This window comes from Uloborus diversus, chromosome 9 (assembly GCF_026930045.1).
Source record: "Uloborus diversus isolate 005 chromosome 9, Udiv.v.3.1, whole genome shotgun sequence".
Lineage (NCBI taxonomy): Eukaryota > Metazoa > Arthropoda > Arachnida > Araneae > Uloboridae > Uloborus > Uloborus diversus.
Window position 1 is genome coordinate 5706006 of NC_072739.1, and position 24702 is coordinate 5730707.

The 24702-nt window shown below is 36.4% G+C and overlaps 1 protein-coding gene across 1 annotated transcript in view; it reads right to left on the reverse strand.

The window, feature by feature from the left end:
- LOC129229722 (homeobox protein Meis2-like) overlaps nt 1-21879 on the reverse strand; it is a 95181-nt gene extending 73302 nt beyond the window's left edge. The window contains exons 1-3 of the mRNA XM_054864085.1: nt 21834-21879; nt 18482-18532; nt 4032-4265 (exon numbers count right to left, since the gene is read on the reverse strand). Of these exons, the coding sequence (XP_054720060.1) occupies nt 4032-4265; nt 18482-18532 (285 nt within the window). The 5' untranslated portion in view covers nt 21834-21879. The remainder of the gene's footprint in view (nt 1-4031; nt 4266-18481; nt 18533-21833) is intronic.
- Between the last annotated feature and the right edge of the window lie 2823 nt (nt 21880-24702).

Consider the following 24702-nt stretch of genomic DNA (forward strand, 5'->3'; position numbering starts at 1 on the left):
AATTTTTGATTAATACTCGCAATTATCTACGATTTTCACAACTGTTTATTTTCTTATCTACGGTTATTACAATAATTACTTGTCTTCACATTTAATTTTTTTTGATACTTTTTTAAAAGAGTTATTTATTTATGTTTTAGTTTATTATAAATATTTTTTCGCAAAATAGAAATAATAATAATTTGAATTTCGACACCTGGAATTCAAATTATGTTTTTCGCAATCGTGTGTGTGTGTGTGTATAGGCATGTGTGTTTCTGTCCAGGCATGAGTATGTGCGTATGTGTAGGTGTGTGTATTTATGCATGTGTGTTTAGGACATGGACTCAACCTGAAGACGGTTTTCGCTAGAGGAGCAGCATCGGGAGGAGCCGGTCGACGGAGGTGCTGGCAGAGGGAGGAGGGGGGGGGGGATAAAATCATAGAAACATCAAAACCGTCTTATGGGAACAATAAGCAATGTGATTGCTCAAAAAAGGAAAAACCTTCACATGTCTGTAAAAAAACATTTTCACAAGTTTTTAACGGTACCCGAGCCTTCCTTTCTTTTTCAGAGAAAAAAAAAAGGGGGGGGGGATAAAGACCTCACCGGTCAGCGATTTTTTTTTCAAAAGCTTTTCAAAAAAGGTTGAGAAATGCTGCAGTAGAACGTAAAGGACAACCTTGATTTATAAAGTCCATATTCTCGATAATATTTTAGATTTCGTGTGCTCAGTCTTAAACATGGGAGAATAGAGAGAACGGATAATTTGACAGTTCGGTAAATTGGACTTCGAATAACCTTCTATAGCACTCCATAAAAAATTCATGAATTGATACCGTGTGTGGAGTACAGAAAAGGTCACATGATATCAATCTTTTACCTGGAATTATTCGTAACGAAACTCTTGGACATTCTACTCATTTTCCTTTTACCTGTTAATTAGTAACTCACTCAAGTGATTAAATATTACTTATTTAAAATGACAAGATTAAAATTGCTCAATAGTTTAAAACTACTCGAGTTAAAAAAAAAACTAATTATTTTAAATTTTTCTCAAAAACATTTCTTCAGTTTTACCTATTTTGAATGATACCACTATTTCAGAGATTACTGAGTGTTAGTAAATGCGTCACCTGCTGTGCTCCAAATTATTTTCAATTGATTTATCATTGTCTGTAATTCTTTATATTTCTTTGCAATTATGTAATTCGATTATCGTCTGCGCTATTTATTTGTGCATGTGCTTCTTTTTTTTTGGAATTGCAATGCTTAAAAATGCGTTATTACTTGGTTAACTTATAGATATTGTAATAAAAAACACTACTTTTGGCTTACAATTTACATATAATTCGAAAAGATTTTTTTTTTTTAAATGTCTTTTTTAGGAAGGATTCGTGTTTAATTAGAGCCAAAGTAATGTTTCATTTTCCAATGAATTAACGGCATTCAACCTAGCAGAAAAGTCTCGAATCGGCATACTGGTGCGTTACAGCTACACTATACCCAGTGCTGTAGTTGAGGTGGAACGCGAGGGAATGCCCGCCGTATCCCGAACTATTGGCTTAGCATTGTAAGAATAATTTAAATTGGTTTTAAATCACTTAAAAAAAATGTCTGCTTCTTGAATAAGGTAATGTATAATAAGTAATCTAAACTTGGCTCTTTTTTCTGTGCCCTAGAGCCAGAAAGACGTAAGTCACATCAGCCGCGTTCATAACGCACTTTTCGACCTGGTAAATCCCTGCTCTGGCTCCACAAAAAACCGATTGAAAAATTCCCCGTTTCCATGTAAAAAGAGGTTCTCCCCTTGTACCAGAGAAAGCGGTTTTTACCCAGCATCCTTAGCGGATAGTAGACGAACTTGTTTCGCGTAATGCATTCTGGGTAAAAACACCGCTTTCACTCTAGAAGCTAGCAGGAGTAGAAAGATTCCACATAAATCCCGCAAATAATCGGAATGCGGTGAAAAGCAGGTTTTTCCGGGCTCGAAAGTGTCCGTGGACGCGGCCCTATTATGGTCATTTTGCAGGAGAGAGGAAAATTTTTTTATGGTGCGTGCAAAGGATGGAGCGCGCGTTTCTTTAACCCGGCAAAAAATTGAAAAGGATATATTTTTAAGAATTATGTTCACATGGCTCGATGCGGATTAGGCTTCCACATACAATGCACTAATAAACAGAAAATCGAAATTTTTGGGCTTACCCAGTCTGGCTCAGAGATACAGATATATGGCCAAAATTATTATAGTACTAGAAAGTCGCCCGTCAAGGTATGACGGGTGAAAATTGCTTCTACATTTGAACGAAGCAATTGCCTGATTGGTGATACTTTGCTAGTTGAAATTATAGCCCTAACTCCAGTGGATGAACCTTAAACTCCAGTTGGTAGCGTTTATTGTTGATCATTTTTTCGTTTCTTCATTCCCCTGAAATGAGTCTTACCAGTAAAACAGATATCGGATGCAGTTCAGCCTTGTCACAATAAAGCCTTTCGCTGCATGTTAAGCATTATCAAAACACATTATCAAACTATCATGCCGTGGCGCATGTTTCATTGTTGATGACGTCAGCGTTACTCGATCATTCACTATTATATATACTAGCTGCGTCGACCGGCATTGCACGGTCTACCTCGAAAGTAAAAGTTATGTCAAGTGACGCGTGCTCAACAATCAGGCTCGAACAAAAAAAAAAAAAATCACTAAAATTTTGCGCTAGATTGAGGAAAAATAAACAAAAAAGGAAACATTTTAAATTTTCCGATCACAGGAAAAGCCTCACAACAAAAGTCAGAATTCCATTTGTTCATATTCGAGAAAAAAAATGGCAACAGATATTTTTTCTCAATCATTTTCTTCACCCCTACAAATTTTAATAAAAGCATTGTTACGGAAAGTTGAGATGAAGCACTGAATAATAATTTGAATTTAGGAAAGCCTTCGAAAAATAGGGATTTTATGTCGAAATCTAAGTGTCATAATTAATAGTTTTTAATGGATATCTTCGCTAATTATTATCGGAGGGTTATGTTAAATAACCAAACATAAAGACGGGAAAATTAGGAATCTTTCGATGCCTGGTTCGATGGTCGGTTCATTGGCGTTCGGGAGAAGTAACTTGGACACACATCACATAGATACAGTCGAGCCTCCATATATCGAACTTCCACATATCGAAATTTTCTATGTATCGAAATCGTAGCAAATTTCAATGTTCATTCATAGAAAAATTGTTTCTATATATCGAAAAAATCTCTATATATCAAAATTATTTTTCGAGATATTCGAAGTTTTTTTCCGCTTTAGACTGTTTATCTGATGAAAAATGAAGGTTGGGGAGAACATTATGTTCACTAAAGGTTACTACGAAACTCATAAGGAATCTGAGGTTGAGGGGTGAGTATAGATAGGTCGTTGTTCCGTTCTGGAGTTCTTAAATTCCCTCGAGTTCATTTCAAATCTTAGTTGTAACCAGTAACACTGGAAAATCAGTTTAAAGTTATCCCTTTTGTCTGTTGATTATCATTCCTAGTCTTTTTAGCTTCAGTAAAAAATCATTCAAGTTAAGTAGATTGATTTTTTACTTTTCTCTCGATTCCATTGTCAGAACGAAAATCCCCTCATGTTGCGGATCAAGTTGAACTGCCGAGGAATGAAAGATGCATGAAGGCACAAAAATGCAATTTCTGTTATTTTTTTAATTATTAACTTTCATTTAATATGGTGCTCGTATCAATTAGAAATTGGGTTTCATGCACGAAAATGAGCTTTAATTTTAATGTTTTAGGATATTTTTATGATAAAATACGATCGTTTCTATATATCGAAATTTCTATATATCGAATTTTTTTCCGGCAATTTGCTACTTCGATATATGGAGGTCCGACTGTACAGTTTTCACTCAGTTCTTAATTATATAAGATGAGGGTTGCCAATATTTATTAAAGTAAAAAAGTGCATTCACCTTTTTTTTTCTTTCCCCAACTGCAGTACTGACTATGCTTCAGCAAGAAAAAAAGGACTTAAAAAAAAGGGGATAGGGTAGCTCACCTGATCTGGCGTGGATGCGCTGTCCGTACTGTGTCCACCCGACGCATCTAGTACACTCCTAGAGAGGCAGGGAGGTCCTCCGCAGAAACTGCTGCTGCCATTGCTGTTGTTGTTGGTATCACCGCCCAGTTCCCCTGGTTTCACGTCCCTTTCCTCGATGACCAGGTCGATGGGCATCTTTCCCTTCAGACAACTGATGTACCGCTGGCAGAAGTTGTCGCACAGTTCGTGAACCTGAAAGAAGTCAACAGGTTCTAAAGGTCTGGAGCGCAACAAGCAAAATCGCAGCTCAAGCGGTCAAGGAATGTCCCGTGGTAGAAGGTAGATGAAGATGAAGTGGTGACTCGTCAGTAGTAAAGCCCCTATCGAGGCCGTAGCCAGGATATTTTTTGGGGGAGGGACATGGTCGGAGGCAAAAATGGTTCCAGACATGTAATGGGAAAAATTAGCGTTTAAAAATTATGTTTATTATGTTGTTTGCAAAATTAAACTGAAATGTAATTAAAAAATTAGTTTCTAATAATTATTTTGATTAACTACTTCAAAAATTTCGTAACATATTTAGACTCGACAAAATTAGAGAACTAACTGCCTGCACTTATACGGTCTATAATACATGATACAGTGTTTATTACATGTCTACAATTACAAATGCACGCAACAGAGGCTTTTAGAAAAACTCTCGTGCAAGTTAGTGAAATAGTCACAATTGAAAAGCAATCTACAATTGCCACCTTAAAAAAAAAAAAAAAAAAAAAAAAAAAAAAAAAAAAAAAAAACACTTAAAGGCAGATCTACAAAATTACGTATTTAATCAAAAGTATGATTAGATTAAAAATGGTAGTTTTGATCATGTAAATCTGTTGAGTATTGTTGAAGTATATATAACAAAGTGTTTTTAAAATGTTGTTTTGTAATAAAAGTCATTAACATTCTAGGACACTAGGACTTTTTTACACCAAGGTGTAAAAAAATTAGAACGGTTTTTTTTTTCAAATATGTATGTAGGTGTGGAGGGGGTGAGAAGGAGAAAGGGTCTGACTGGAAAGAAGATTGGTATAACAAGGTCAAGTGAAGGTGGAGTATAGGGAAGAATTTTGATCACATAGTCTTCGTTCCTTTATTTTTTAGAGAAAGGTTAAAATTTCGGGGGAGGATTTATCCCGACGGTCCCCACCCTGTCTGCGGCCCTGGCCCCTATAGTTGTGGTATATCTATATATCTGTCGTCGACTATAGTAGCCCCTATAGTCGACGCATCCGCCATTTTGGGCCATACTTGATCCAGTGCCTCGCAGCGATGGCACTGCTGCTGATGTTTATATTTCTTTAGCATGTGTTAAGTTGAGTAAAATGAGTGGTTGTTCGGCTATTAATTGTGCAAACAGCTCTAGGAAAGGATTTCAGCTCTTCAGATTTCCAGCAAATGCAGAAAGAAAGAAGAAATGGATAATTAATAGCCGACGAAGTGACTGGCAGCCTGGAAACGGAGCTCGCTTATGTGAGGTTAATATCGATTCGTTTTTCACTAGTGGTACCCGCACGGATTTGCCCGTAGTAGAAAATGAAAAGGTCATTTGGTTCGCCTGTATGTTTACAAATAATGGATGCTGATTTTCTCGCCAATTTGCTATATTCATTTGCTTGCCCATTTTACGGTTCTACGTTATGATAATTTGGTAATTACTCGTTCTTGTTGTGATAATTTGCTCGGTAAAGTGTTCTTAAAATTGGAATAGAAAAAGAACAAAATCGAGTTTTCGAAAAATCGCTTCGAGGTGCACACCCCCATGCTAAAAACTAACTTTGTGCCAAACTTCATGAAAATCGGCCGAACAGTCTAGGCGCTATGCGCGTCATAGACATTCAGACAGAGATCCAGATATCCAGACAGACTTTCAGCTTTATTATTAGTAAAGATGATTTTACCATCATTACGTTATAAATGCTCTGTAATCTTTGCTAACATGTTGCAGGGTGCTACGGAATGTCTTTTAATTTTGTATTTTCTTGTTCTGCGATAAGTACGCTTGCTCCAACATGACGGTTGGGTCGGCCTCTCCAGTTATAGGGGTTCTTCGTGCAGGAACTGTGAAAAGATTGTGGAAGATATGGATAATTAATAGCCGACGAAGTGACTGGCAGCCTGGAAATGGAGCTCGCCTAATGTGAGGTTAATATCGAGTTGTTTTTCATGATTTTACTATCATTACATTATAAATGCTCTGTAATCTCTGCTAACATGTTGCAGTGTTCTACGGAATGTCTTTTATTCTGTATTTCCCTGTTGTGCGATAAGTACGCTTGCACCCACTTGCTCCAATATGACGGATGCCTGGGCATCTCCAGTTATAGGGGCTTTAAGCAAAATCGCAGCTGAAGCGGCCAAGGAATGCTCCATGGCAGATGAAGATGAAGCGGTGACAGACCAGTAAGAGTTCCCTTATCTTAACGGTGATTGACAAGACACCTGTCTTCTTGCTAACTAATCCTTCTTATGTTAGTCCTAGCAGTGGAAGCCACCCACTGTCTGTTTATTACACATCAATGGACGGGCACAACTATACCAATCTCAATGGACAGGTATCATTGATCTAACTGAACTTGAATAGTTCAATGGATAAACAAACCATTGCCACACTGTGCAAGATTAATCCTCCCCCATAGGCTCTATTTCGTAATTTTTCCGGCCCTTTCTTAAAAAATAACAAGTATATCTACAATGTACCCTAACTTCATATGATTTTATTCCATTGACTTACAATTGCTGAAGGGACATGTACCGTTCCCAAAGGGATAAAACTAATTAACTATCACAACAAATATTTTAATAGAATTCTCCACAACATAAGTAACATTTTTTAAACTATTACAAGAAAAAAGAGCGAGAGATTTTGCACCCGCGCGCGTGCACATGCACAAGCGCAAAGCATATTTCAATAAAATCACTTCGGTTTGCTATTGGAGCAATATTAGAGGATATCAGTGTTACTGCTATCATCCTGTTACTGGGAGGACGCTTGGGATAAATATTGCAGAAAATGATGTATAAATATAATTCATTCATCAATTTTCATCAAATTTTTAGTAATTTTCATCAAAAATTGCAAAAAAAAAAAAAAAAAAAAAAAAAAACATTACCTTGGCAATCATATTCTGTCCCCCCCCCCCCCCAAATCATGCTTTTATATATTTTGAGAAATATTACTACGTTGAGAATTAAACATTGCCTTGGCAATCAAGGTGCCCCCCTCCCCCCATCCCTCTGCAACTGATACGTTTATACATATTTTGAGATTTTGATTACTACATTGAGTAATTAAACATTGCCTCCTCGGCAAATAAAGTTCTTTTTCCTTTTTCAGCTCATGCGTTTGTAGATACTAAGAGAAATTGATTACTATGTTGAAAATTAAAAGTTGAAAAATTTCCATATCCGAACTGCATCGGGTGGCGGTAACAAAGTTTTAATAATTTGCATTAAGCTTTCAGGATCATTACGTTCAATTTTGGGTTAAAATGTTACACTACAGTCAATGTTCGACCCCTCAATGTCGACATACGTGATGTTTAGCACTACTTACGTCTAATATGTGCCTTTTTTTTTTCAAAAATCATGAATGGATAACCTCCTATTTTCGACTCTTTAGAAGAAGGAAAAAAAAAAAAAAAACGGTGTAAACATTTTAGAAGTTGTGTCAATGAGCGTATCTTCCCTCTCACCAGTTCACTGCCTCCAACTGTATTCTTCGAACTCCATTGAAGTTTCCCCAAGCATGTCTGAATTTTATACAAAAAGTTGGATTTCCCCCCCAGCCAAAGACCCCTGAAGCTTCTGGCAGAAGCCAAGCAAGAATGGAACAGCACATTCTTGACTTCGGGGGAACACTCGCCCCCTCGGTCTTGACGTCCGCCATGCGTCTGGTGTCTGGTAGTGGAAGCAGTGGAAGAACCCCTCCACAGAAGTTGCTGCTCAGTTGATGGGATAAATTTAACCGCTCTGTTAACTTGGCACGGTTACCATGATGCCTGGTCGCTGTGGTTGACAGTCAATTTTAAAAAGAGGAGGAAGCGTTCTATCCGTTGGTGAAACAGTTAAATTGTGCAGTGCAATCGCAATCCCATAAACTCAAAGGACCACATTTCGTTGTAATAGAATTCGAACTATGCAATGGCAATTGAATTGGGACTGATAATTCATTTCTTTGAAACAGATTACTTCGTTATATCGTATTCGCTGCAATGAGAATACGATTGAATTATTATTTTTTTTTTGGAGGGGGGGGGGGGGAGAGCAGTATATAATATAAACTACGTATAATTTTATTGAGAAAAATAATGATCAATGAGTTATTCCATGTCAAGTGACCTACGGGTCCCCACTCGACCATCTCCGATTTGTAATTTCTGACGGCAATTTGGCACAAAAAGCTGATCCGCCATCTTGGATCACATTTTTCGGAGATCCTAGATTCTTAGGATTTGGATCCCGGAAGCTAAAAATTTGCACAGGTTGGTTTCAAAGACATCTCCACACCTCTATAAAATTTCATCCAAATCAGAGATGGTTGAGCGGGGACGATTTGAAAAATTAGGTCAGTTGACGCGAAATGACTCCAATAGCTTTGCGTATGTATGTAAGCGCTGCGGAACAAAGCATATATTACACCCCAAAGTTAGACATTGTATACTTGAGAAAAGTTGTACACTATACACACGCATGTATACTGTATGATTGATTCGATTTAGTTGTTATTCCTCAAATGCACGTTAATTATATTAACTATTGTTAATTGCTTAGCACACTAAGAATGTTTGACTGTATGTTTGTTTTATGACAGTCATGGACTTGGGTACCCTTTGAGTTTTAAAGAAAGAAAAAAAAAAGTTCCATTGATTAAACTGCAGCACATTTTGCTGGTTTCTTCGAAGTTTCATTGTAATGCACTGAGGGCTCGATTAAGATATCGAAAGGTCCTAGGCAAATCACTCCCCTCTGTAGCCTGTAGTTAAACCGTATAATTTTAGTCACTGGTTCAAGTAATCTTAACCATTTGAGGACTACTAAAAACTGCCTAGGGCTGAAACCCATTTGGCCCTTTCAGTTATCAGGCATTTTGAGTTAAAACTTTAACAAATTTTAAGAACATGAAAAAATATCTCTGTGAAAGGGGAGAAATATAAAAGCAATAAAACACGTTTTCAAAGATAATTCAGAAGTAGTGATGTAATCAGATTAATTTTTATATGGATAAGTCACGATTCAGTACACTCTAAGATAGATTCCTGTAGCCTTGAAACAGCTTCGATTTTTAGTGGAAAATATTCAGATATCTTCCGTCTGCGCTATTTTGTTCACTTCATTATTTATAACTGGCATGAAATAATATACACGGTGGCGTACCTAGCATGGGTGACACCCGGGGCGGTAATTTGTGGTGCCATCCTCCCTCCCCGAGAAAAATTTCAAATTGGTAATCGAAAAATGCATTTTAGCGTTATACTTTTCAAAAACTTACAATTTCACTTTTGGAGACCCCCCCCCCTCCCAGACGGGTGACACCCGGGGCGGACCGCTCCCTGACTCCCCGTAGCGACGCCACTGATATTATATATATTTATGTAGTACTAGCTGTACCCGACGCGCGTTGCTACGCCAGCAAAAAAATACATCATTATACTGATTTTCATGACAATCGGTTGAACGGGGCAGAAGTTGCTACTCTGCAGTGCCACCTGGTGGCGAGTGGCTTCAATGAGCATATTATGCACCTTCTCCGTGGAAAAATACATATATATAGCAATTTTCATAATAATCGGTCCTGGTATCAAGTGAAGCCGTGACTATACTCAAATTTTGTACTCACGCAGTTTGCAAGATCAATCAATCGCTAAAAATATCAAATAGAAAAAGTTTTAAATCCCCCCGTTGCATGAAAACCATAAAACAATAAAGAAAGAATTTATTTGTTCAAACTCAAGAAAAATGGCAACAGCTAACTTCTTATCAATGAGATCTTTCACGCGAATTAATTTCTGCAGCCGATCATTTTATTCGTATTTATCCAATGGATTGTGACTTAAATTGGAATAAAAAAGGAACTATCGATCGGATTTTTTTCGAACTGGTCTATAAACATTCCCAGTACCAAAAATAACAAACGGTGAAAGTTTCAGCCAAATCTGCCGGGTAGTTTTTGATTTCATGGATGACATACAGACAAACATTCATTTATATATATATAGATATAAACAATTATGATTGAGTGATACAGCCATACTGATTTCATGGACATCATTACAATTCCTTTTAAATATATTAACACATTGATTGCGATTAGTAATGTGTGAAACAATGCCAAAGTCAGATTTGGGGTTTATGCACTTTTATTTCTTGCTTTTAAAAGTGTGATCATTTTCTTTTGGGGAAAAAGAAAAGAGAAAATTGGAAATTCAATATTCAGAAAAATATTTTATGTCTTCATTTTCGGGTCAGTTGATTTTTTTTATGTCACACAAAGAGACCTCGAAGGCAAAATGTTTTGTTGGCATTTCTTCCTCCTCGGGTGGAAAAATAACTTCCATCCACTCCACCGAAAAGTCAAATCCTACGAGATGAGTTGACTTCTAATGAATGGGTCGTACCCCATGTGACAACGACAACGCTCGGGGCCTCTAATGACAGCCCTCGGGTCGTAGAGTGCCTGTGACTGACAGCGGAAATGTGGGTAATCAGACAAATTCCCTCAACCCCGCTTCTTCCAGGGCGGAAACAACCTGTTATCAGGGTTTCGGTGACCTCAGAAGGGTTGCACAATAGTGTTTAGGCAGCATTTTTATTTCATCTTATTTTTCATATTTGATCCAGACCTTGACGAGATATTTCTCGCACGTAAACAGTCATTTTCCGGTAATTAAACCGATTCGATTCCCGAGCACTCGAATCTTCTTGGATTGCCGTCCAGCTGATTCTAGGGAAAGTTGTCATCTTCTTAGTAATTACGAGTGGAAGAAAAGGAGAATGGGCAGAAATGAATAACCAGCAGTTAAAAACTCTACAATTTATTTGACAACTACTTTGCTTCTGTCAAAGGATAAACTATGGGAAGAGATTCAGAAACGTTGGGAAGAGTACTGTCACTGATCCCGTATGAAACTAGTGGCTAGTTTCAGACTTAAAATAGGTCATGATTGTGGAGCAGAACATGTAAATCTATAATAATAATATAAAGCTGAAGAGTTTGTTTGTTTTAACGCGCTGATTTCAGGAACTACTGGTTCGAATTGAAAAATTATTTTTGTGTTGAATAGTCCATTTATTGAGGAAGGCTATATAACATCATACTACCACTAATAAGAGCGCATCAGGCAATACATTGAAATTGAATCAATAGTAATCATGATGCGTTTTTTGTTGTATCCCAATAGCTCGAACTTTTGTTCCCCAATAGCTCAGTCGATAAAGCGCTCGGGGCGGGAAGATTTTCAGCACTTATTACCCGGCTCATTTTAAATTTAATTAATTTATAAATGAGCGGGTTTTCAATTATTTTTTTACTGATTTTTTTTTTTTCGATTTTCTTATTTAACGGAAAATATCGATGTGGATAGGGGTGTTAATTTTTTTATATAAAATCATAGCGTGACGTACTTAAGATAGATTTTCAATACATTGTTGTCTTATTAAAGTGGGTGAAACTGCGGGGCACAGCTAAAAATAAATTAAGGAAAGTATAAATTGTTTCTCAATGCTATTAATGACGCAGGCAACGCTGGGTATGTTTTCTAGTCGTACATAAATTATTTCAAAAGGAAATAAAAAATTTACAAGAAATAAACGAAATGTGCGAAAAATTATCTACCACATTTTAAGCTCAATAAGTGTTCCTCATCCTGTAATTTCATTACACAAAAGGATGTTTCCAATTGTGCAAGACTAATCAAATTACAAAAATACTGCAATTAACTAACATTTTGAGTTCATTAGTTGTGTGAAAAATACCAAGTAATCGAACTGTCCAAATAGTGACATTAAACAAAATACGGTTTTCATCAAAGCAGGCCCGTCGTTAAAAATTTTGCAGAAGTGCAAAAGGTGTAATCGTTCGCTGAGAACTCAAATACAACGAGGTAACTACGAATTCGGAAAAGAATGTCTTACTTGCTACACTTTTGCTCAAAAGAAGACATAAGTGCTTCAAATAAAGTAAAATTTATAAGTGGTTATTTTATAACATTTCAATCAATTAATCACAATTGCAAAAAAAAAAAAATAATAATAATAATTTGAATTTTGACCTCTTGAATTCAAATTATGTTTATCGCAATCACGAGTGTGTGTGTGTATGTAGGCATGCAGGGGCGTAGCTAAGGGGGGGGTTTTGGGGACAAAACCCCCCCCGAAAAGTTAGTCTCAAAAAAAAGAGAAAAAGAAGAGAGAAGAGAAAGAAAAAAAAGGAAGAAAAGGAAAAAATTCCAAGCGATTATACATACATATATATATATATATATATATATATATATATATATATATATATATATATATAAAAGAAGTAACCCCCCCCGAAAGTCGGGTCTAGCTACGCCACTGTAGGCATGTGTGTTTGTGTCAGCGGCGTACGCAGACAAATCAGTTCGGGGGGGGGGGGGGGCTGAGTTCGAAAGTCTTTGAGCTGGGGGGGATACTTATGAACTGTAGCTAAGAAAAGTTCATGTATCGCTTTTCTGATATCAATACGAATGTAAGATTTCAAAAATACATCATAAAAAAAAACTTGTTCTTTATTATAATTTTTATAATTAATTTTGAAAATTTCGGGGGGGGGGGCTGTAGCCCTATCAGCCCACCCCCTGGGTACGCCACTGGTTTGTGTGTAGGGGGTATGTGTATGTGGGTGTAGGCATGTGTGTTTGTGTCTGTGTGCAGGTATGAGTGCGTGGGTAGTTGTGTGTATGAGTGTTTGTGTGTGGTGGGGAAAGTGTATGTGTGTGTAGGCATATGTGTTTGTGTCTGTGTGCAGACATGAGTGTGATGAGTGTGTGGGTAGTTGTGTGTAGGCATGAGAGTGATGAGTGTGTGTGTGTATGTGTAGGTGTCTGTATATATGTGTAGGTGTCTATATGTATGCGTGTGTGTGTATGTGTGTGTATGTGTATGTGTGTGTATGTGTATGTGTGTGTATGTATGCGCGTGTGTGTAGGATATGGACGCAACCTCGAGACGGCTTTCGCTAGAGGAGCAGCATCGTGAGGAGCCGGTCGCCGGTGATGCTGCAGAGGGTGCTGGCGGGAAAATAAAATCATAGGAACGCCAAAAACAGTCAAGTGAGAACAATAAGCAATCGTGATTGCTCAAAAAAAAAAAAAAAAGGTTTTCCTTGAAGCAGTATGAAAAAAACTAAATTGTAGTTCCACTACTTGTGACCTTTACCATAACCAATGAATATTGCATCGAAAAGCAATAAAAGACCAAGCCCATGTATATGTAATACATAATTTTCTCAAAGCCAGGGAGAGGGCAATTGCCTCCTATCGGCTCCCCTAAATGACGAGCCAGCGTCAAAATTTTTGTCTGCTATTTGATATTATTGCGTAAAAAAAAAAGAAAATCCGTTTTAGTGAACTCATTCCCGGCTTAAATACTCGCATTTAGAATCGAGCGACGTTCTACGTTGTGGCATTAGAGACAGAACAACGCATAATATTGTAGACCCACTTAGAATGATTGATTTTCCAAATGTCAGTTACAATTACTTTAAGTGGCAGCATTGAAAATAAAGCATTTGATTGAAAACATGAAACAGCAGTCAAAAGCATTAAATATTGTGGAAATATTTTTGCATCACTAACACTATACGCTTTCTGTCTCCAGGGCCGTCCGAAGAGCAGACGGCGCCCGGGGCGAAAGTTTCCTGGCGCCCCCCCCCATACATACAAAAAAATCAAGTTAGTTATAACATCAATGCATAATATATACTTATTTTTTTTTTACATATTAATGAACAGAACAATTATAGGGCTCTGCATAATACAAATTAAAGCACAAGCAATAAATCTGTTTCGAATATTTGTAAAACATTAATGCCCAAAAACTTTTCAAAAAATGGAAATGTTGAAAATCCAAATATTTATCTAGTAAAATATTATACCACTAGATAAAAAACAATCAAAACTGAGTTGGTTTTTCATATTGATCAAACTAAGAACGCGAATAAATAATTTGCTGATTATAAATAGAAAATGTATTTATCGAAGTAAATTACGTAAATTAAATTTCGATCTGGACTCATCCAACGATACTTTTCAAGAGTTTTTTTTGTTTTACTTGTACGAACCTAATACTAACTTTCATATATGTTATAAACAAAGGAATAGCGTTTTTGGAGCTCTAATTTCAAAAAATCACTGGCCCTAATATTACAAAATATGGCCTTACAAATTGCATTTTAAGACTTGAGTTTAAGAAAATATTCGTACAAGAGTCCCCATGCCGCCTTTCTTTAATATCACAAGCAATGGGTTTTTTAAACGACACTTACAAAACGTTAAGTTGAATAGCCCCTGAATGTAAAACATTGCTTAGATTTTTTGAACCATCATTTTGAACAATTCGGGGGACCAGAGAAATACTCCAGATCCTCTTATCCATAAAATCTTCAAAGTTTGTCTAAAGTTGCGTTTCTGAAACTTCAATTTCGAGAACTCGCTGGGGGAGAAGGAATTGATTTCAATCTATGTAAAAAAAAAAAAAATCGATCGGAAACAATCTCTGAGTAACAAGGGAAACAATCTCCCTTACCGTAACGTCAATATACATGGCCTATATCGCGTTTTTAAGGCTAAAATTGCGTTTTTAAAACTAAAAGTTTCAAAATTTTAACCAGACAGTTTTTGACCTTTTTTTCCTATCCGATCAATTTTTTTTTTGTTTTGTTTTTTGAATGTGCTCTCTTGAAATTTTTTTATAGTTACGTCATTGCACGCAGGGGCAGAATTAAAGCAAATTTGGTGAGAACTAGACAAAGGAGAAGCGCCTTTTGCTTAATTCTAAACACTTAAATTCTACGAAATTGAATCTGCTTTATTGATACAAAGGAAACGAATGTTTCGGAGACTTAGAGAGAGGAATATTTTCGTGCCCTAGGAAAAAATAGAGACTCATTGCAATGATTCTCTATTTTGTGTGTCTATAATTGTGTATCTATGATACACGAAATGAAGGGGCGCCGCTAGGTGCCCCTCGTGAAAATGTCGTTTTCGTGTGAATGTCGTCGTGTTTCGTCGAAACGAGGGGCGCCTTGCGGCGCCCCCTCATTTTGTGGCGCCCGTGGCGATTGCCCCGTTCGCCCCCCCCCCTTGGGACGGCCCTGTCTGTCTCCAGTGAGCTCCCATGCCAAATCAAGCCCCGACTTTTTTCATGTTTTCCTACATCAAGTCTTGTCAGTTCAGGTTCAGATTGGCAAATAAATTTTACATAAATAACATATCACACAACAGCTGCTATTTCAAACTCTGTAATACTCCAGAACTTTTTCATTTGCCTGTTCCATACAGGAATGGCTCTACAGCCATGTACAAATATTCCAACAACTCAACACGTGCATTTCTTCTTAGTAAATTGAAGGGTTCGGGGCAGAAATCTGACAAGCCACTAGGAGTGACTTTTCGATCAAAATTTTTGTTTCTCATCCTCATATAAATAACGGTCGATGATCGAGTAACCCGCGTGTTTCAACAATGAAACTCGCACCACGGCATGATAATTTGATAATATGTTTTGGTAATGTTTAACATGAAGAGGAAGGCTTTATTGTGACAAGACTGAACTGGATCCGGTAAATTGACTGTTTTACTGATAACACTGTCGTTCTTTAGGATAATGAAGAAACGTAAAAATTTTCAACAATGAACGCTATTTACTGGAGTTTAGGGTTCATCCACTGGAGTTAGTTAGGGTTAAATTTTCAAATATCAAAATATCACCAAACAAGGCGATGGCTTCGTTCAAATGCAGAAGTAATTTTCACCCGTCATGCCTTGACGGGCGACTTTCTAGTACTGAAATAAACATGACGATGGATTGTGCAACTTGCAGAAAAACATATCTGGTTTTGGTATTGCAGAATACACAATCCGTAATATCTTTGATAAATTCGACAAATATTTTTTATCACTTGGAAATTGGCCTACTGAAATTTCACATCATGTGAAATTTCACATCCTTGCTCCGAGCCTTTCTTTTCAAACCGGGACTTGTTCTTTATACGAGTTTTAGCTTTAGCTTCTACCCTTCCAAAGGTCAAAACAAATCTTTCCCGTACAACAAACCCGTTTTATAAAGCGCTTTATAAAAATGTTTACAAGAATCCGTAAAAACTGCAAAAAAAAAAAAAGGAAAAAGACAGAGGCATACACACGGAAATCCATAAATTAAAACGGAAAACCTCTCTCCAGCGCAATTCCGAAACAGCAGGTCAAAACTGTGCCTCATAAATAACACCCATAATAGGCAAAAACACAATAGGTCCTTGTCTGACGAACAAATTTACGTCGCGGGCATTTTTTCATAAGCTCGCAGGAATTGGCTTTATTGCATGCAGCCACGAACAATGGATTTATATGTCCTGTCGCCCCGATGACTAAGGGCCCGAGTTGATTCGCGCTGACATTTATTTCTCTTATATCCTGCTGCTTGGAGGAGCAATGAAGTCTTCTTTCTACTTCTCTTGCTAAGTTTCCAGCAGTGGCGAAGAATGGAAGTTCTATTTTCACTTAGATTCAGAAGTTTGGTTCAGATTTTTGAAGCTTTTCTACAAAATATGATTTCGCCGAAAGTAGTCGTCCTTCACCACATCGTATAAAAAGAATCACAACTTTAGTTCAATGAACGCAATCATTCACGCACATATGACAATGTTGGCTAATCATTTGGTGATTTTACAACCACGGTTTGCTGTTAGTAAAGCAAAAAAAAAAAAAAAAAAAAACCATAGCTTGGTTCCATAGTTCCGTCTATAACCTTGGTGGGGCAATGAAGTCTTCTTTCTACTTCTCTTGCTAAGTTTCCAGCAGTGGCGAAGAATGGAAGTTCTATTTTCACGGTGATCCAGAGTTTGGTTCAGATTTTTGAAGCTTTTCAACAAAATATGACTTTGTCGAAAGCAGTCCTCCTTCACCACAACGTATAAATGAAATCGCAACTGTAGCTCATTGTACGCAATCATTCTCTAACAAATGACAATGTTGGCAAGTCATTTGGTGATTTTATAACCACGCGGTTTGCTGTTAGTAAGGCAAAAAATCCGTAGCTTGGCTCAGATTTTTGAGACCTTTCTACGAAATATGACGTCCTTTCTACGAAAGCAGCAATCGTTCTTCACCACACTAAAAGTAATCGCAATTTTAGCTGAATGAACACAATCATTCTCTTACAAATGGCAATGTTGGCTCATCATTTGGTGATTTTACAATCACGGTTTGCTGTTAGTAAGACAAAAAATCCGTAGCTTGGCTCAGATTTTTGAGACCTTTCTACGAAATATGACGTCCTTTCTACGAAAGCAGCAATCGTTCTTCACCGCACTGTATAAAAGTGATCGCAATTTTAGGTGAATGAACACAATCATTCTCTTACAAATGACAATGTTGGCTAATGATTTGGTGATTTTATAACCACGGTTTGCTGTTAGTAAGACAAAAAATTCGTAGCTTGGCTCAGATTTTTGATTCCTTTCTACAAAATATAACTTTACTTCATTTACATATTTCAAACACCAGGATCTCCCACACCTATTACAGAAGTGGTTTACCGGTTGGGTGGACCCTTTTGGTCCAGACCAAGGGTCGATTTATTCAACTCTATATCGAGGGACATCTGTAAGCGGACTGTTTTGTTTCACAAAGTGTTTACCATTAATGTGGGGAGGAGGGGGAATATGGCGAATTTTTAACAAACTCCGCAGCTTTAAACTGAGACGTACCAGGCAACCATGAAGTAATTGTCGTCAATGTTTGTTCTGCAAATATTGCCAATTAAGTTTTTTTCTAGAACCACATAAGGCTTTTTTACAGTGTGAAATTGACGAAGTTTTCCTCATTAACCGACTCCGAAAAAGGAGGTTATGAATTCGTCTGCGGCTTTTTATGCACGTTTTCTGATTTCTCCAAGACTACTGGACCGATTTGAAAAATATTTTTTTTTGTTACGTCAGCTGACGGAATACGTCACATGTCACGTGGTTTTGCCGTGACCGGTGTATTTTGACAGCTAAGGTTTTGCCTTTGTCTTGAACGATTGAGGGAAGTAAGGAAGGTTTCTGAAAAGGAATTCAACCAAAAATATCGAGCAGTTCAGAAGTTTCCCCTATAACTTTAAATGCATAGCAGTTTAAGTTAGAGTTTGAAATGCTTTTAAATCTAGTCAAAAATAAGAATAAGAACAAACGAACTCACCTTTTCTAATTCTAATAGGTGAAACCTTAACACTTGAATCGCTTGGACCATCTGTAAAATTAAAAAATATTGCCATAGTTGGTTAAAAGATAACAGTAATACATTTCACGAAAAAGTTAGTGCTTACAAGCAAGAAAAGACGTATTTTTTTCAGTGTTCGTTAAAAAAAAAAAAAAAAAGAAAAAAAAAAACTTCTGGATGCGAAGACGTATCGAAACAAACAAGAAATAAAAAAATTGTGAAATAGAACTTCTCTTTTATTTATTTCATGCTCTCAGAATATAACTTTATGAGGTTTAATTAACAAAACATTGAATATATCGCCCGTTTGGAAAAAGAGTGCCACAATATTAATTTTTTTTTTTTTTTTGCTTAAAGGCCTTCATAGGCCGTTATCTTCTTTGGAAAATAATGACAGATTTTTTGTTCTAATATTAAGCTCTGGAGAGCACAGCAAACTTACTTTACTTAACGCAAATTGCCTGAAGAGTTCAACTTCAAACGCTTCTCCCGTGAAATTTCATTTCTTCGTATTGTGGCACTCTTCTTACAAATGAGCGATATAATTAAACAAAGGGCATGGAAAGTTAAGGTCTACATGGCTGACCTAAGCAGTTGTAAAGGATAATACGGAAGAACTTGAAAATAATGATTATTATTTTCAAGTTCCGTTATTAAGGTGCTCATAACTGAAATGAATAAGAACAATCAATTTGACAATAAAATGAAACTTCAACGCTTGGTCCACCCAGGCTTTGAATATTAATAATACTATACGCTGCGCCTGCCGTTGTATGCAAAATTAGAAACCGGTTGTCAGAATGAAAGAGGAGTTGGTGGTAAAGGGAGGTCTGCATGTGGCACCTTTATTGCCATTGCGCCAAGGTTATCAAACAGCTACAAATTAATGTCGTGAATTAAAAAAACAGTATCAAAGCATGTTTAGAATGACAGGTGTGTAAGTGCCGATCTAGAGATAATTAGTTCAAATGGTAGAAGAAACTGATTTGCGGCGAAATGAGATCACATTAAAGCCATCTTTATCCGGATCTCGAGTTATTCGGATCTAATTAAGGGGGAGGGGGATATGTTCACACATATATTTTTTAAATAATGATAGCCAAGAAGGTACAGTGAAACCTGTGTAAGTTCGGCATTTGCGCGGTGCACGATTTTAGTGGTCAACTTACAAAGGTTGATTTATATGATTAACGTTAATAGGAAAGTTTTCGATTTTTCAATTTTATATGATAGAGTAACATGTATGAACATCATGGGTGAAAAAATTTTTTGCGATACGATAAGTAGTTTTTTTAAATTAATTTTTAAAGTTCAAGCCCTTGTGACGTCAAATGGCATAGGAAGTGACGTCATCCCCTCTTCCGATAGGGGAGAAGCCGAAGGAAGTGCATTCGACTTCAAAGACGAAACGTAAAAGGCTTATCTCCTCGCATTTAACTCCTCGCGTTTCTGGAACATTAAACCTATCATCCTCTCGAATATATTTGAATAACATCATTGATATTACATGAGGAAGATTATTTAGATTGTGCTTTAACGAATCCGGCCTCCATAGTGTGTTCAAAAGGATTATTGAATTTCTAAAAAATAAAAATATCAGCGCGCTCAAAATGTTCCTAGCGAAAACAAGGGATCTTCGGCGGAAGGCTGCCCGTTCGCGCCCCGTGACGTAGGCTCGTGACGTTTCAGAAGCGCGCACTTTTGCGCGTGGATTTTTAAAAATTCATTAAAAATCAACCACGGTGTTTTAAAATTCGGCGATGGTGAATTTTTTAGTTTTGAGGGTCAATTAACAATATCCAAGTCATAAATATGAACATTTAATAGGTTGCAACTTCCCTATTCCGTGCCTGAAAAAAAGCGGTCAACTTAGACAGGTGGTCAACTTCACAGGTTTTACTGTAACTATTAGTACGCCGAACATTCGTTTTTTATTTTGATTATATGTACAGATCCTGTATAGTTTGTTCAGTGAATTAGGGTGTAATACAAACATTACTGCATCATGATAAGGCTTTAGCTTGAGCTTGCTTTATTCAAACAGCGTTTGAACCAGCTGACAGTGGAGAGTGGAGGAATTCTTTGTTTAGATTTATGTGAAGAATCGTTTTGATATTTTTTATGTCTTATAAACAGCTCTATTTAATTTTGCTTTGCTTATTTCTCATAATACTCGGATTATTCGGATTTTCGATCGGCCGGATTGCATTTGGTCTCAGTTAGTCCGGATAAGCGCGGTTCTACTGTACTATGGTAGTGAGGTAGATGCTGCTATACAGCATGATTTTTAAAATACATTTCTATGAAAGTCTACCTATGGTTTGAACCAGGGCCGTAAACAGACCATTTATTTCGGGGAGGGTCGAACCAAACACATTTCTCGGGCAATCTATATGATCAAAAAAAGAAAAAAAGAAAAAAAAATTGATTTCATTTGTATATTCTATAGATTTTTATTACAATAGTTCACTTAAATAATGATTTAAGGACATTAGCAGGAGCAAATATAAAAGTTGAACTATCTATGAGATTAAAAAAAAATCTGACAGGTACACTACATAACTTCTATTAAATATTCGATGTATTTTTAATAACTCGAAAGAATAGATGCGTGTACACATGTATGCGCATTAGAATTTAAGCAACTCTTGAATTATTTATTATTTATTTATTTTTTGACGCCTTTGAAATATGTCAAATAAGAGTTCGGTACTTTCAAATTCAAAGAATTTGTACGTTTTTATTTAAAATCTGAATTAAAAGGCTGTATTGTTTTGTAAGAAATGATGTTCGTAATAACTGCAATAAAAATAAATACTGCAGTTAAAGCACTGTTATTGTACAATTATTCAATAATAGAAATTTATTTCTCAAATTAAATTGGGGGAGGAAATAAAAATTGAATGTTAAAAATGCATTTTTCAGCAAAAAAGGTATCTAAGCGCAAAAGTCGTATCTGCAGCTGAGATTAAAATGATAAATTGCTATTTAAAGTTTTGCGCCTCCATGTATTTGATTCAGAGGAAACTTTTTTAGTATTTTTAAAGAAAATATTTCCCATTGACATATGATTGACCATTGACACTGACTTATGATATCGCTCGTAATAGCTAGACAATACGACCACTGCCTTCGATTCATTGCCTTCAACAAACGAAAGAAAGTGTGTTGCATAAAATAAGATAGTACTGAAATACATCTTTGGTTGTACTTACAATACTGTCCAATTCTTGATTCGGTACATAAAATCTTTTTTCAGGATCGTTTTTGATCTGCAAATGAGAAAAAGGGTAAGTGGGGGTGAGGGGATGAATATAAATTATATACTTACAAGGCTATCCAACTCTTCGTTGGAGGAGTAGTGGATATTTTCAGCCATGATCTGAAATAGACGAAATGGGTTCAGGCTGGGAAACATAAGCCGAACCAATACATCTTTCAATATTGTACAATATTCGATATTTATGCATGCTTGCGGGAGGAGTTAGTCGGGAGACTTAAAACAGAAAATAAATATACAGTCGAACTCGCTTACAATGAATGCAAAGGGATAGCGATTTTTGCTTGTTATAACCGAGTGTTCATAAAAAGCGAGTTCGTTGGAAAAAATCATCATAGTTGCTTCTTTTTCTTCTTTTTAATCGCTATGCAGTACCAAACAAGTTGGTTACTTTGGTTTGAACGGTCTGAATGTCTCTTTCTTATGCCATTGTTTTTGAAGAATACACATATATACACGTATATAATTTTTAAATGTTTCTTTACTCTACAAATTAAAAAAAAAATGCTGTCATCGCTTGTTCTCAGGATTTATGATTTGTCACTAACTTTGAAATGTTAAAGAAAATTCACCCCAAAAATGATAAGTTGAGCTGGAGGTCAATAGAAATTTTACGAATCATGAAATTATTGCTCGCTTTAAGCGGGGTTTGCTCGTGAAAAGCGAGTGATGCTCTCATAGACTTAACATTATAAAGCTTGACCACGGATAGATGGCGGATGACCTTGAAGCAAAACATCATTTGTATCATTCATAATAGGTAGAATCTGTCAGAAAGTACTGAACAGTAAGAGGTACAGTCTCGCTAATCCTATCTATTCCAAAATAATACCAAAAAACCTATTACAAATGATACAAAATGATGTTTTTACTTCAAAGTCATCCGCCTTCTTTTTGTGGTCACGCTATACCAAACAAGTATTTCTGAATTCCTCACTAAATCCGGGTTCGCGTTAAATTGGGGCTCGCTAGAAGCGAGTTTGACTGTAATGCTTTTCATTCTTTCGAAAAGTTTTCTTAAAAACAAAAAAAAAAACGACACGGTATTGAGGAATTGCGATGGAAGGTTGATGCCCATCAGGTATGGCCTCCAGTGACTCTACAATCATAAATTAATAAAGAATAATAAATGAATAATTTGTAAATAAATATTCTTATTTTTCCTAAACCGATAAGGTAGCATAAAAAGACACTTTCCGCAACAGGGGGCAATTACTTGCCAAATGTAAGAATTTGCAGTTGAAATGCAATCATAGTCATTTTTCCTTATGAATCCCAGTTTACTTCAAGCTTCAAGTATAACGATGTGAGCTTTGCATCTTTGAAACTTTTCATGTGTAGAATAGTAGGAGAGAGTCGGGAGGGATGGGACAACTGCATTTATTTGCCGATATTTACAGTGAAGAATTATTTCTAGCTTGTCTAGCAGATGTAGCAGATCAGAATCAAATCTGCTACATCTTGTGGACAAGAAACATAAATATAGCTGTCCCATTCCTCCGAATTTCCCCTTACGTAGCTTTTGTTTTTCTTTCTAGTTTTAAACACTGATACTGTGATTATTTTGCCAGCGTTAGTGTCATAAAAAACATGTGATACTTCATTTCGCTTTACAATTGCAAACCCAACATAGATAGGGTAACGGCACCCGGAAAAACATGAATAAACTGCCAATAATCTAATCGCCAGATATACAAGCCAACGCCAAGTGCCGGTTAGATCAAAAGATGATGCTAAAGACATCGCTCTTAGGGTAACTCACTTTTCTGGGCCTTTTAATGTGAGTAGGGTAGAAAGGAGAGTTCTGCCCCAAGAGGCGGCTCTGCGGCTATGAGCCGCCTCCCAATCCCTCCGCTTCCCTGATGCCGCCTCCACCGCCTCCTCCACTTCCTCCCCACCCCCTCCCGACCTTGGGGTTGACCCTCCCCACGACCGGGGCCGCCGCGAGAACCCGTAGAAGGTGACGAGGGTTTTTCCCGCGTTTTAGATATTTTTCCCGCGTTTTCGGACTTAGAATATTTTGAACTTGTTGTCATGGTATCCACAAAGTTTTTACTTTTTGGATGGCAACACTTGTTTGAGTTTCGGTTTTGGAATGGCAACACTTGTTGTCATGACAACCAGAGTTTTTAGTTTTCGGTTGGCAACACTTGTTGCTATGTTTTAACTTATGCTATGTTTAACGTCGGTGGCGCCATCTATTGAGAGGTTGATTTTTTATTTCTACGAATTTAATTATTTTTATTTTTACAGAGTGTTGAAGTTGGGAATCGAACACCCAAACTTTGAGTTAGCAAAAACGTATGCTAACCACTATGCTATATTTTTCATTACTCTTTCAGTCTTAATGTGAATCTGTACCATGACAACGAATATTACAATTAAATTAATTTTAAAACCATCAGTTAATTTACTCTTTAGTACTAATCATGGCATATCATTAACTGTATTTCAGCTCATAATTGAAACTATCATCATTATTATTATTTTTCATAATAACAAAGTTTTCACTTAAGTAAAGATTTATTTAAATACAACCCATTCGAGATTTTAGATTTGGTTCAATGCTTTGTGGACTTGAAATATATTTTAAACTTTGATTTTCTTTTTCATGCATTTCAAACTTTATCATTTTTATTTTTTTCTAACTTGTTAAATTTTCTTAACTAATTTCATTTTTCTTTGTCAAATTTACAAATATTTTTTCTAACTTGTAAAAATTTCGAAGAAATAATTTTCTTAACTAATTTTTTTTTGACTTTCATACAACAAAATATTTTTTCTTACTTGTTAAATTTTCAAAGAAATAATTAACTTAAATATTCTTTCACACATTTTGAACTTTAACGTTTTTTCCTGTCATTTAGCACTTTGATTTTTTTTTTTTTTTCACTATTTTAGCGTTTTTCAATTATTTTCA